Source organism: Mchenga conophoros, linkage group LG4 (genome assembly GCF_057382185.1).
Source record: "Mchenga conophoros isolate Kocher_MC1m ecotype Shallow Benthic linkage group LG4, M_conophoros_male_GT1.1, whole genome shotgun sequence".
Lineage (NCBI taxonomy): Eukaryota > Metazoa > Chordata > Actinopteri > Cichliformes > Cichlidae > Mchenga > Mchenga conophoros.
This window is the reverse complement of record NC_140529.1, coordinates 15475432-15489349: the sequence shown is the minus strand read 5'-3', so window position 1 is coordinate 15489349 and position 13918 is coordinate 15475432. Positions and strand designations below refer to the sequence as shown.

Genomic DNA, 13918 nt, shown 5'->3' with positions numbered 1-13918 from the left:
TCCACTCTCACTGTGTTTTGTTCTAGTTCACTGCTGAGCTCTCACATCACTGCTTGCCACAGTGAGGCTCCACCATCATTAAGGGGGAGGGGGTAAAAACACCTTACAAATAACAGCCCTGAAGTAACATAGCCGTCTTTCAGGTGTCTGTATATCTAGTTAACACTGCTTTGTTAGCAAGTTCCTTTGCAGCCTTTACAACTGATATCATGGTGCAACCCCCAGTCTGAAACAAGGCGTTTTTAGCTTTTCTTTAAGGCCACCCTTCCTCTAAACCTTTCTAATTCTAATGGTTGGCTGCTATTAGCATAGAGAAGGTTTTCATCAGCAGGTGGTTGGAGCTACTGTGCTCACAGCCACAGCCTGAGAGGACCAATATTAACGTTATTCCCCTCACTCTGATATCTTAGACAAAAGAAGAAAAAAAAAACCCCACAAAAATGAGGCTCAACTTTGGCCATATTTAATACCACTGTAATAATATTATATTATATAAACCACTGTCATAATATGGCAGAAAATGAAGAATTAAAGCTGAAAACCCTCACACATAATTAAAGAAGGTTTTCTAATCTGCACTGGTTTAAAACAAACAAACAAAAAATCCATTATGTGACATTACCTTTGTTCAAATGAACTCTACACACACAAACCTCCTATGTGAAAACAAAAGCGCTGAAGGGAAAAAAAACACACGTACATTTTTAATAAGCTTCACAGAACATGTCTGTTAAAAAACTGTGCAAGTGAGTTACCGGAACAAAGCCAAAATTAGGTAATAGGCTGCTTTGTTAGGTCAACTTTACTGTCATGACTGATTTGATCATTTTATTCTGCAAGTAAAAGCAGCCATATCTTCATTTTTAGTGCTCCTCACTCACACTACGGTGTGTAATTATTTTTGACTTGTCGGTTTTTTTTGGGTTTTTTTAAAAGCTAAATAAATTAATATATAAAACATCTGACAGCGTTTAATGGAGCCTGAACCCAGTGAACCTGACCTGCCTGCTGGTGCTAGGGTCAGTGGGGATATTTGTATCCGCATGTGTGTGAGCTGCTCAGCTGGAGCTGTGAGTGGAGGAAGCTGAAGTGTTTAATGTTTACAGGAACGCTCACTGTGATGGAGGACGGAGAAGAGTGGAGAACAAGGATGGTGAAGAAAAGTCAAAAGATTTAAGCATGTGAAGCTATTTACAAGGATAATTTCATATTCTCTAATAAATATCTGCAAAATAAAAAATATAACCCTTCCACATGTGTTGACAGTTAGACAATAAGGCTATGTATTCCATTCCAATATCAGCTTAGCTGCTGTATCCACCAGATTCTTTTGTTTAACAGTGTAAGTTAACAAAAAAAGACACAGATTTATTGCTTGATCTGTACTTGGGTTGTCTCTTTGTTCATGTTTTTTTGTATTAATTCCTTTTGTGTAACAATCTCACCTGTGTGTGATCTGATCCTGGAGCAGTGTCTGGTTATCTTTCAGCGAGAGGCTGGGCACCTCTAGGAAGTAGACGCCTCCTCCCTCTGTTCCAACGCAGAGGAGGTCACATGACTTCAGCAAGAGGAGGACAGTCACCCGAGTGGCACTGAGAGAAAGGAAATTAGGAAAATTTATGATACTCAAAATTCTAACAGGCACAACCAACAACAAGTTGGGGTGTGAAAGAAGGCGAGACATGATTACAGACTTTCAAAAGTTCCCAATTTTCATTCAGGTTTCTGTAAAGAGGACTCTTGTGTACCTGCAGCTCTCGATGCCAGGTCTGCCGGGCAGATTGTAGGTGTTCACTTCCTGTAGAGAAACCACGCCCTCTTTCTTAACCCCACCGACCTCTCTCAGGGGTCCGGCCACCAGCTCCCACAGGTGGATTGTGTTGTCATCCAACAGTGACAGCAGACGACCCTTGGGAGAAAAGAATTAATATATGATGTGTGCCATGACTCACTGCCGAAACCTTAACTTAATTTTTAATGTTTTGGAGGGGTTTTTTTTTTTAACATTTTTAAACATTCAGGAGAAAATTGAGCTCACCTGTCCAGGCAGGAAGTGGATTTGTGTGACAGCAGTGGTGTCATTGTGCAGACCTGTGAACTCCACACCAGGCGCCCCATAGCTGCAGGTATCCCGTTAAAGAAATACACAACTTGGCATTCAGACATTTAGACTGGCATGAGCAGTGGGCTAAAGTTAAGATGTCACAAAGCAGCATACTTATTGTCTAGAGCTACAGACACGGAGGGGAAAAAAAAAAAGATTGGAAGGAGGGAATCTCTGTTCTTCTGTATAATTTGTGTCCACTACTCCCTTTAAAGAGAAGATTCACTGCAAATCAATAAATGTTTGGAACAATGGTCCTTCATCCCTCCAGAGACGTGCACTGAGGCTGTTCTGGCTGCACACCTTACCAAGACACTTCATATACTACAAGTTTCCACCTTAATCCAAACTAAACTTTCTGCTTCCACCAGTCAGTAAAGTTGCATTTTACCTCTTTGTCATTCCAGGCTTGGCTTTTTCCATGTATAATGTTTTCTTTTAGACCAGGAGTGTCAAACATATTGCCAGGGGGTCCCGGCTGCTCCTGGTCTTTCAAAAATATGGTCATTTCAAACGGAGGAGGATAAAATTTGAACCTTTAACGGCAATTTCATCAGTCTTACAATCGTCTTGCTGACAAAGACATAACCCATGGCGTGTCATTGCATAAAAGACAAATTGTCATCATTTTATTTTTCGTGTTCAAACTCATAGAAAATCAGAAAAGTACATTTTTTCAGTATCCTGAGATATCACATTATAGAGAAGATGCCTCTGGCCACAGCTGGTGCAGCAAGACATAATATAATTTCTGCAGGCAAAAAACTTGCATGAATTATTAGACACTGAGTGGTCTCAGCAGAGAGACGGGCAAAAGCACATTTTATTTTTTAAGTCAATGGCTAGTTATACACAAGAAGAACACTCCTAAAACAAAGCTTGAGAGGTTTAAAAACATAAACCTGGATATATCTGCCTCTCTGTCACATGCCCAAATTAACATTCCTGTTTAAAATATCATTCTTTTACTCCTTCCCATTTCCCTGCACATCAGTATAACACTGTGCACCAAGCGTGGCGCCAACTCTGCCAGGGCAAGCAATTAGACTCCCATCATGGTTTAAAAATATGCATGACTGGTACGGAACACCAGTGCTGTTAAAAGCAGATAACCAAACTGTGGATATTTTTAGTTTTTCAGAAAGGTCACGAGATAGAGAGGACCATAACATAGTCGTCTGTGTCCTCCTGTCTGTTTAGATGCATATATTCTGTAACAAAATTCAGCGTCCTCAGATACTACAAGACAATGTGAATACACAAAACAATCACGGCACAAAAAAAAAAAAAAAAAAAAAAAAAAGATGCACGTACACACCAGCAGGCAGAGGGGAGTACCTTAAAGTATCTCACTTTATTTAAAAAAAACAAAACAAACAAACAAAACTAGTGAGTAAGAGGACAGAGTGCTATAATTCTGAGCTGTAAACTAGACGCACACAGTTTAGGTGTAATAGAGGGGTGGAATTAGAACACTATAACAAAGCTCATAGCAATTATCAAAACCAGATGACGCAGATGCCTGAAACCACCACTGTGTACATATATGTACGTCTGAGCGTGTGTGTAATCAGCGGCAATCTCCGCAGTCACCCCTTTGTTAGCCCAGGAAATGAAGCCGAGCTGATAAAATAAAGATTACTCTCAAGATCTGTGACGACAACTGCACTAAATAGGACTAAATTGTGAGTTAGCGCGCATACACACACACACACACTCCTCACTAGAAGCTGCACACATATACACACACACACGTGGTGCTTGGAAGCAATATCGACACACTTCAGCACACTGCTTACATAAGCCTGTAGGAATGTGGATTAAAAATGCAGAAAAATAAGAGGAAATCTGGGGAGTGCATGTTTGTATTCTACTGTGTGCACAGCGGGTTTTCTACATTCCTGTTTTATCTGAGGAAAAAGAAAAGATCAATATTATAATTACATTAATTTATACGTTTCTTTCCCTCACTTCCTATTCCCAGGACTCCAAATCCCCATAGTCAGGAATTTGTTAAGAAAGTCACAGATATTCGATCATCATCATTCTCACTGCTTTACTGCTCTACTGTCAGACGAGGGGGTGCAAAAAACAAACAAAACAAAAACAAAAAAAATCCTCCTACAGCTTTCATAACTGTAAGTTCCATCCTCTTGTTTATGGAAGCTGTCTTCTTCCATCAGGAAGAACTTAAATCCCTCTTTTTCATTCCCTCACGACGCCGATCCCCTGGAGACCAAGCTGGGTGTTATACTGGCATTCCTGAGTGCTGTCACTTCCTGTCCCTGTGTTTTATACACGGCAGTAACAAGTCTCAGACAGCTGGAGGTGGAGGTGTGAGGAGGGCTTTCATTTGTGGGTCATGAACTGCCAGTGCAGATTTTTTTTTTTTTTTTTTTAAGCCAAAGCTGTGAGTCAATTTGTGCGTGGCACAACAGCATGTGTGCTAAAATATTAAAAGGACTGAATTGCTGCATTACAACATCTGTGTTAAAAGCAGATTCAATGAGCAGAGTAGGCATCACGATCTAAAGAGGAGCAATAATGGCAAAAAGGTACAGAACCGCATTACCGCCAATGGGGAGAGGAAAAAAAATAATAACTTGAAATTTAAAGTTAGCTCTCCCAATCAGGAAGGTCTATGAAGATATGTCATCTCCTTGTCATCTGGAAGCAGGTAACAAGGAGGTGGCTGACAGTATTCGCTGCCCAAAAGTTTGACATGAACACACTCATCCTGGTCTTTGTTCACGTTCACTGGTAGCTCTCTGATGCTTTTGAGTGTGCATGCTGCTCCATCTGCTTTCCTTTGTGAAGCTTCCGGATTGAATTTTGTGTTAGCTCTGTCAATCTTACTAAATTAAACTTGTGAGATACCCACATTTTAAGTTATGGATGGCATTTTGTTCCCCTCCAGCAGCAGAAATAAGCTTCCACAGAAAGGTAAATTACCGAGGGACAAATTAAAAGTGCTCTGTTGTAACTTAAAGGTAAAAGTGAAAAAGCCGACAGGAGAATAAGTGAACGGAGAAAAATCACAGCTGTGTGGGAAAGATGAGAGGGACTGAAAAACAGACAGACAGCAGCGGTTTGTGCATATATTCCAGCTATGTCATGGTGACCACAGCTCATTCATCACAAATCTCGCAGCTCCCACACATTTAGGTTGGCTACGCAAAAACGAGTGCAAAGAAAGCTGTCAGCACATTGAGGGGGAAAAAAAAAAAAAAAAAAGAAGACCACTAATATTTAGGACTCTGTCAGAGACTTGACTTTTGGCTGGTCTGTAGCAGCTCAGACAGAAACCAGCCCAACACCACATAACCAGGAATAAAAACGTTTATCAATCAGGAGCAGTTAGAAAAATTTATAAGTAAAAATGTGTACACACACACACACACACACACACTTCCTGCTCCTGGTGTGTCAGCAGACAGCTGGTAGAGGGATTCCCAGGGATGATGTCACCCTGTTGCTTTGACCTCATTAAAAGTTTATGTGCATGTCTGAATTAAGCTCCCTCCCCCAAGAGGTCTGCTCATTGGCCAATAATACAAGCCCCCAAAAGCTGTGGGGTCATAATAAGTGAGTAAATGTGTCACCCTTCCTGCCTTTACAACTATGTGCCTGTGCTCACAGCTTTGTCATCTTCATTCCAGTAAACTCTGATTAATGACGAAACTTAAAATAAACATTAAGAAGTTTTAGCATAAGAGTCTACAGGCATGGTGGCACCTCTGAGTACTAGCCAAAAGCTAACAGGCTCACAATTTCTGATGTCTAGCAGGTATAATGTTCACCATGATCATAGTCTTACTTTAGCCTGTTAACATGAAAATGTTTGTCAAGAAGCACAAACCACAAGTGTGACTAAGGCTGATTGGGAATGACGTTAGATTATTATTCAGAAGAGCTGGACCATTAAAATGTTGAGAAATCGCACTTAAAAAAACAAAAACAAAAAAAACAAAGCACTGACGGTAAAAACAAAACAAAAAAAACAGGTGAGCTGAAAAGAAAATATTAAAAACCTACATATATTATTGATTTCAATAAAAGTTTCTTTAAAATGTGTTTGAATTCAATTTCCCCATCAACTCTAGTCCTGATCCCTTCAGAAGCATCAGGTAATTTGATATCCAATACCTTCATTTCCAGCAAGACAAAAGATAAAGCAATGCCAACAGGAATAAAGTGATCAGAGGGGAACTGATTAAACATTTATAGGAATAATGTACACACACACACACACACACACACACACACACACACACACACACACACACACTGAAGGCTCACTAGATATCCCTGGAGCTGCAGTGTTGATCCTCAAATGGTTTTGTATTCTGGGAAGCACAAATGTGCTCAACAGATCGAAGACATGGCAATCTGCCCATTATACGCACACATTTTATTTTTATACCCATGACTTGATATTGATGCTGATACACAAATAAGTAGGATTGTAATAAAATATGTAAGGATTTATCCTCTGGGGACCAGGAACATGTGCTGTAAAAGGTAATTTGGAAAGTGCTTCCTTTATCATGTACAAAATACGCTTCTGAGGCTCAGCTCTTTACCTCCTGAAAGCTCTTTTTTGAAATGAGCAGCATCAGAAGTTGGTGAGGGTGGTCTCTGCTTATGGAGGTACCCTTGGAAAACCTGAACCATGTCTTTATTGATCTATTACTGAGGTGTCAAAGCTTGTCATTAAGAGTACAGGTGGAGGACATCAAACGGCATCTTTATGGAGGAAAGAGTTAAACTATGTGCCTACCAAACGCAGGATAAGGTAAAGAGGAACGCCTGCAAAGTCTCAGGGTGAAAAAAAGTATAAACAGACACTCCAGCTGTGTAAAACCACTCCTAAACAGCATGCCAAGGGTTTAGAGAAAATTTTAAAGAAAAAGAACGACACCTGTTGAATGACAGACTGGTTGAACTGATCTATATGTTCTGTTTGTAGCATGCAAAGGTTTGCTTCACTGCTCACCAGAGGACAGAAAAGCACACAATGGAGGCCTACAGTAACTTATAATCACTGAATCACTGTCTCGTCCTCACACACGCATGCGCGCACACACACACGCACGCACAATTGCCCGCTGATGCAGAGAGAGTGCGTTAGCAAGGATAAAGCGATTTCACGGTCTGAATACAGACAAACAGAAGGCATTGTCTTCCATGTGGACACACAGGTAGCAGCAAACACACACCCACACCCACCCACCCACCCACAAACAGTGACAGAAGATATGTTCTTACTTCCTGCCTGACCCCATCACTAGACCTAAAGATGAAGTACAAATTAATCACACACAGAAAGAGAATGAAGGCCCTAAAAAAGGTTTAAAAAATATATTCCTAAAAGTTTCAGACTTTCAGGGAAGCTGAACTGATGAAAGACATCATTTATGTGCATTTTCTAACTCCTTCACCTCCCTACATGCATAGCAACACATGCACAAACTCTTCAGACGTCTGGCAAAAGTCTACAACAAGACAAGCCAAACAACTCCACCCACCCACTAGAGAAACAATCTTGTCTCATTTGCATCCTTTCCCTCTGCTAGTACCTCTCCACCTCCCACACTCCCCTTTCTGTGCAGCCCCCTCAGTGCACGTTCTGTCACACCGAGGCAGTCAAACCTGAAGGAGTGGATGTACATGTACATTGGAGAATCACTACAAAACAGTACACGGTTTATTTTAACACTGCAAACATTAATGGTCCCAAGAAGATCAGCTGAACAAAATAACATCATTAGCAGGAACAAACAGCACAAGTCCAGCAATTCGAGTAGAGCATTTCTACCTAAGCCAGGTCTAGCTAGAGAAAACCCTCTACTAAAAGTAACATCAAAGAGAAATAGAAAAGGATGTTATTTATATGTACAACATATTGAGGGCTTTTGTTTTGCAACAATCCCACCTTTAAAAAGAACGCAAGTTTAAGGCAAAAGCCAACAAGATACATTAGCAAAGCTAACGTACAGAAAACCTAAAATAAACTTAACTAAAAATTGTACAATTCCTGATGTTTAGGTGATGCAGGTCACCAGGTTTGCAGTACACTGACTGAAACTTTACACTACTCTATTGTAAATAACACCTGATTTCGGACATAGTGACTATGGGCATGTTAATGTTGTCATTAGTCTTTTTTTTGGCTGAAATTACAGCCTCAAACCCAGAAGCATAGCTGCTGATTAATTCACAAAAGAAAAAACAAAAAAGGAAAGGAAATTTAAAAAAAAATTAATAAAAATTGTGCTTTGAGTGTTACTTATGTAAAGATGTAAACATAGCTTTAACAGGTTTATTATCTGCAATGCCAGAGCCAGTAACACTGGGAGGTAATGGCTTACAAATACAACTCAAAGTAAAGCTACCAAGTAGCTAATGCTGCCATAATGCTCTCTTTAATTCAGTCACCTTACCCTGCTCATTCAGCAAATCAGACAACTTTGATTTGTCAGTTCAGATAAATGTTTTCCTTTTCATGCCTCAACTCTATTATACAACCCATCCAATCTGCTCTACTTGGTAAGCCCGCACAGTCTTTATCCCCGCAGACAGACTCCTGCAACTTGTTGCCAACTGGGCGAGCGAGTGTGTGCACATTAATTCATGTGTGTGGGTGTAAAAGCAGGCAGGGACTAAAAGCAGAGAATGAGGCGTGAGGAGGGTGAAGGCAGAGAGAGCAGAAGGGGTGGGGTTAAAAGGTCCTGCAATTCTTCAGGAATATCAATGAGGAGCTAGGAATAGTCGGGAAACCAAGTGACACAGAAAGTGAAAAAGAAAAAACAAAGACAAAAGTATGATAGGAGGAGGGAGAAACTAAAAATATTGTAGAGAGAAAAGTACTTTATAAGACATCCGTATAAGCAAGCAGAGAGTAGGCTGTGTGTGGGTGATTGGGGGAGGAGAAGGTAGGAGGTAAAGGATAGGAGGAGTGTTCCAGATTAAATCAAAGTCTAACTTGATCTCAACTATACCAATGAATACTTGCATTGATTTGTTCAACACAAACAAAAATAATGCAGCTTACATAAAATGGTATACCCTCTCTGCAGACTCCCCTGCAACACAGACCACACAGTTGTGCATAAAAACACAAATGCATATAACTTGATCAAAAGCTGGAGACTGATGATGGGGAAATGGCAGGAGAAGCTGAAGCTGTACTACAATTAGAAGGGAAACTGATGGCACCAACAAGCACAAAGGAAATGCACCGTTTTCACCACCAACTACACAGACATGAGCACTCGCATTAAACTAAAACAGCTGTCAGAATAAAATCAACTCATCATGAGAAGAAATTAAGAAAACAGGGATTTTATTTATTTATTTATTTTTTTTTTTAAATCCAGTCAGTGTGACATTGCAACAGTGCATGACTCATGGTGTTAAAGACAGATTTCTCTTGAATTCCCGAAAAAAGAAAAAAAAAAAAATCAGTGAACAACCCTGTGGTCTAAACTAAGCTGGACTATGGTGACTTCAGTACAGATAAAAATACTGAATAAAGATGCAAATATAAAGTGTCAGATAGGAACTGATGAATCAGAACAACAACAGGCAATTGACCAGCAGGATGTCAGCGAGACAGATGCAGAGCCATCAGCTGGAGCACACTCACAAACACACAGATCAAAGCTCTGCTGCCCGAGTGTGTAAATATTAGCTCGTCCTGGCTGCTAGATGGCCGGTCCTTTTGATAAATGGTCAGAGTGTCTGTGCGACTGAGCACGTACCACATTGTCTAGAAGTAATCAGAGCCCTGACTTGTCATTCTGAAATAAATGTGTTCATCGCAAAGAGGTTCTGTAATACTGTAGGCAGCATTTTCTGACCTTTTTACCTTTAACCGATGCATTTCTTACCAAACTCTAATGTCTGATGTGCTTAGCTGCAGACTTTTAAACCCCTCCAGTGTGCAAGTACTTCTCATCCCAGGCAACTGCAATGGTCGTCTTGGAAACCATTTCAAAAGCGCCCTTTATTAAGACTCGACTCAGCAACAAAGCTCTTACTCACCCGATCTGCACACACGCACACACACAATGAGGGAGGGTTAACCCAGGGCAACGCAACATGCATTCCATGACAGGAGACAGACTCCTAAGTCGCCCCACCACCCCCACAGATGATAGGGGGGGGGAAAAAACCAACAAAAAAAACCCCTCCACGCTACATTGTCCCCTTCCCTCTGCTGAGCCCCAGTCTGTGGTCGAAGCAGAAACTCTGAGGGTGTAATATGACCCTGCCTTTATAAACACAGAACGAGAGAAGGAGAAAAGGAGAGGGAGCAAGTGAGAAACTTGAACGAGAGGCTGAATGTGAACAAGAGGAGAGGAGGAGACGTGGTGCCAGGACGGAGAGCATGAGTTCAAATGAAACGAGTACCTCAAATTTAGCAATTTTCTACTCTTCTTTTGTGAATACTCTCTAGTCCTACTACTCAGCACGCTCTCTGCACAGTTCAGGCATCAGCGTCAGAAAGCAGGACTGCACATCTGGCTCTACAGGGCTGTGAATGCGTACTACAGTACAGGTATGCTGGCAACCACTTCTAGGTCAAACCAAAGTCAGTGAGCCTGTCAGATTAACAAGGAATGTGGACACTCACTCACATACACAAACCTGAAACTCATTCTCACTGCTTGTCTGTCTAGTTTACCCCCAACCTTGAATTCGGAAGTGGAATAAAACGGTGTTGCTTTCTTCAAGTTTATTATTTGTTGTATATCACTGTAAATGTTAAAACAAACAAGTAGTAGGCTTTGAGAGATTAAAGGGAAATTCCAATGAATTTCCCACTAAAGTGGCTGTTGTGGCTCAAAGTGTCATGCAGATCCCTGTAGTGTCTACAGAGATTTGGGGAAATGAAGAGTTTCTGGGGAAAACCATAAGATGACCTTAACACCAGTGTATTCATTAGTAAACAGCAGTTTGTTTCACTCATAATTCTCTGAAGAAACCAGATCTTAGACACGCAGTTAAAATCAAACAGAAAACAAGATGCAGATGACCGGAGGCTGAGACTCAAAGACAACAGGACACTCACGAAAAACAACAAACCTAAGGAAACTGGTGCTGCTGCTCTCACATTGTTCTTATTGATACCAAATGTGGTGGATCTACAGATAGGAACACCACCAGATGGAAATCTACAAATAATTAACCTGCCACTTTGTTAAAAAATACCAGCTGGACATGGTGTTTCACCTCCACACAAAAAAAAGCTCCTGCTCAGCTTCTCACGGTCTAAATAAAAGCATTTACAACTAAACCTACACTATTAAAACACCACACTCAAATTCAGCGAGCTCTTAAGAACCACCCATTCTTTCACAAATGTTTGTAAAGCCAGACTGCATGACTTGGGTGATTGAATTTATACACCTGTGGCAACGAAACTGAAAACACCTGAATTCAAAGACTGAGGTGTGGCCCAATACTTTTGTCCTTGTAGTGTATGGTTTGGCTCTTTTTTCTCTTGCTTGAATGGAAAGCAGTGATTAGCCAGCGGGTTGGCCAAGTTTTCTGTGACCCCTCATTTCTAAGAATCTCTACTGAAGATCAAACGTCATCCAACACCAAAAGTCACAGCTGCCACATTACTGTAACTCCATCAGCTTAATATAAAAATCATTAGCTGCAGCTCTTTGTGACAAACATTCTTCCAAGGGAAAAAACAAACAAACATCTCACTGCCATCAAGTGTTTAGTTTTTTAACATTTAGGAGAACTCTCAGATTTGGGCACCATAAAACTTTTTTTAAACAACTTACAACTTTAGCTCAGGGGTCGGCAATTAATTCGCCCAAGGGGCCACATGAGAAACTGGGATGCTGTAGAGGACTGCACCAAAAAGCTGACCTCAATATTAATTTTATATCTTTATTAGCTTATTGGTCCAGCCCTCTAAAACAGTGTCTCGTGTAACTACCTGGGAAAGTTAACCAGCTTTAGGTGGTCCTGAGCCACAGGCTGAAGTTCTAATGCAATGTAGGTAAATGTTCTCCAGCAGCTGGAATCTTGTTAAAAGGCAGGGAGATGGCAGGTTCGTTTTGCTAGATACAGACATTTCGCCGTGGACTGGAGTTATTTTTGCCTCCCCCCCCCACTGTCTGTTTCACACTCCCTTGTCTTCACTGCTGCCGTTTATCTCCATCTCACCATTCCCCCCTCGATCCATCCCTCTCTGCAGTGCAAGTGCCTGGTACCACCAGTTTCTCTCTCTCTCCTCCCATCTGAATGTGAAAGAGTCGATTCTCCAGCATAATGCACACACAGCCGGCAGCCTCCCTTCACACACACACACACACACACACACACACACACACACACACACACAGTTACTATAATCTGCGCAGAAACACCTTTAATGCAAGTTTTAACATATCCCAGCGTTTCGTTTTCCACCTAAGGTCTTACTCTGGTGAAGTTCACCTGTCTGATCGATGAAAGGGAGGAAAGCCCAACTCTGGGCAATCCTGAATACAACACCGCAGCAGCAGACTGCTACTCACTCTAGAAGCTACGGCATAAATACGGCAGAGTTGAATGCCACAGAGATAACAGACATCAACAACATGTCACGGAGCTGCTGGTGTGGATGAAGCACTAGCCTCAGAGCTGCTGGAATTTCTGACACAACCGACACACTGAGCCAGATTATGGCTTTGTCATAATGCATATCATGAGCCAAACCCGATACAGATTCCCAGCACAGCTTCACTCGGCTCATCCGGCATTACTCAAACAGAGTGAACGTCACACTGCCACTCCCTGGGTCGGGGGGTTAAGATTCCCCCACTGACCGCACACCAAGAAATGCATTTAAGGTATTCTAAGCCTCTGAGGATGAAATCCTCTTCAAGCATCTAAATTCTGTTGCAACAAAGATGATGTTGTTTATCAGTTTTTCTTTTCCAGGCTTTGTGTCAGTCTCATACTTCTTGTTGACCATCCTTTTGGCTGTGATTAGAGCAGGGCGATATGGCCAAAAATATTTATCACGATATATATTTGAAAATTTGCGATAACAATATAACCGACGATATAATTGATGCGAGACAAAATACAACTCCACAACATTACTAGCGCAAAAAGACAACCTTCCATTTATTTTCACTTAAACAAGAAGCTGGTTTTTATGTACATTAAAGCTTTATAAAAATGTAACAGTGCAAATGCAAATTCCTTGCTGAAAGTTTAACCAAAAGGCATTTCCAGTAGAAATGGGCTGACATATCCTGAGCATAACCATGTATAATATCCACTGAAGTTAAAAAGAGGTGCTTTGCAACATTAAACTGCAGTGTGCAGTACGCATTTTTCGGACCATAAGGTGCACGGGATTATAAGGCACATTAAGCGAAACAAAGCAGTCAGATAAATCAAACTTTAGTAAACTCATTCTTCTTGCTTCCTCCACTTCTGTACCATTGATTCATTAATGTTGAATTCTCTGGCAGCTGCTCTATTCCCATGTTGTTGCAGTATATTAATGACTAACCTCGTATTGTGGATGGATTATCTCAGTTGTTCTCCTGACTGAAGTTTGGTCCGTTTACAGTATCCTGCCATGCGATTGCATTTGTCTCTAACCATGAAGAACCTTCACGTTAACTTTTATAAGTGGAAAAGTGTTAGTGTTCGTCCTCCAGCTTCACTGTTTATGTTATGCTAACATAGCTGTGTCGCTAGCGATCACGTAGCACATCATTATATACCAGCTAGCCCAACTTCAGTAACCCTACAAACGTCACTGCTGTTTAGTTTCCTGTCTTCATTTAT

At 41.1% G+C, this 13918-nt stretch overlaps 1 protein-coding gene across 2 annotated transcripts in view; it reads right to left on the bottom strand.

Moving 5' to 3' along the window:
• Positions 1-13918, bottom strand: part of llgl1 (LLGL scribble cell polarity complex component 1) — a 33919-nt gene that overhangs the window by 14527 nt on the left and 5474 nt on the right. For both annotated transcript variants that reach the window (XM_085270622.1, XM_085270623.1), the window contains exons 3-5: positions 2039-2120; positions 1749-1909; positions 1446-1592 (exon numbers count right to left, since the gene is read on the bottom strand). In XM_085270622.1, coding sequence (XP_085126748.1) covers positions 1446-1592; positions 1749-1909; positions 2039-2120 — 390 coding nt within the window. The remainder of the gene's footprint in view (positions 1-1445; positions 1593-1748; positions 1910-2038; positions 2121-13918) is intronic.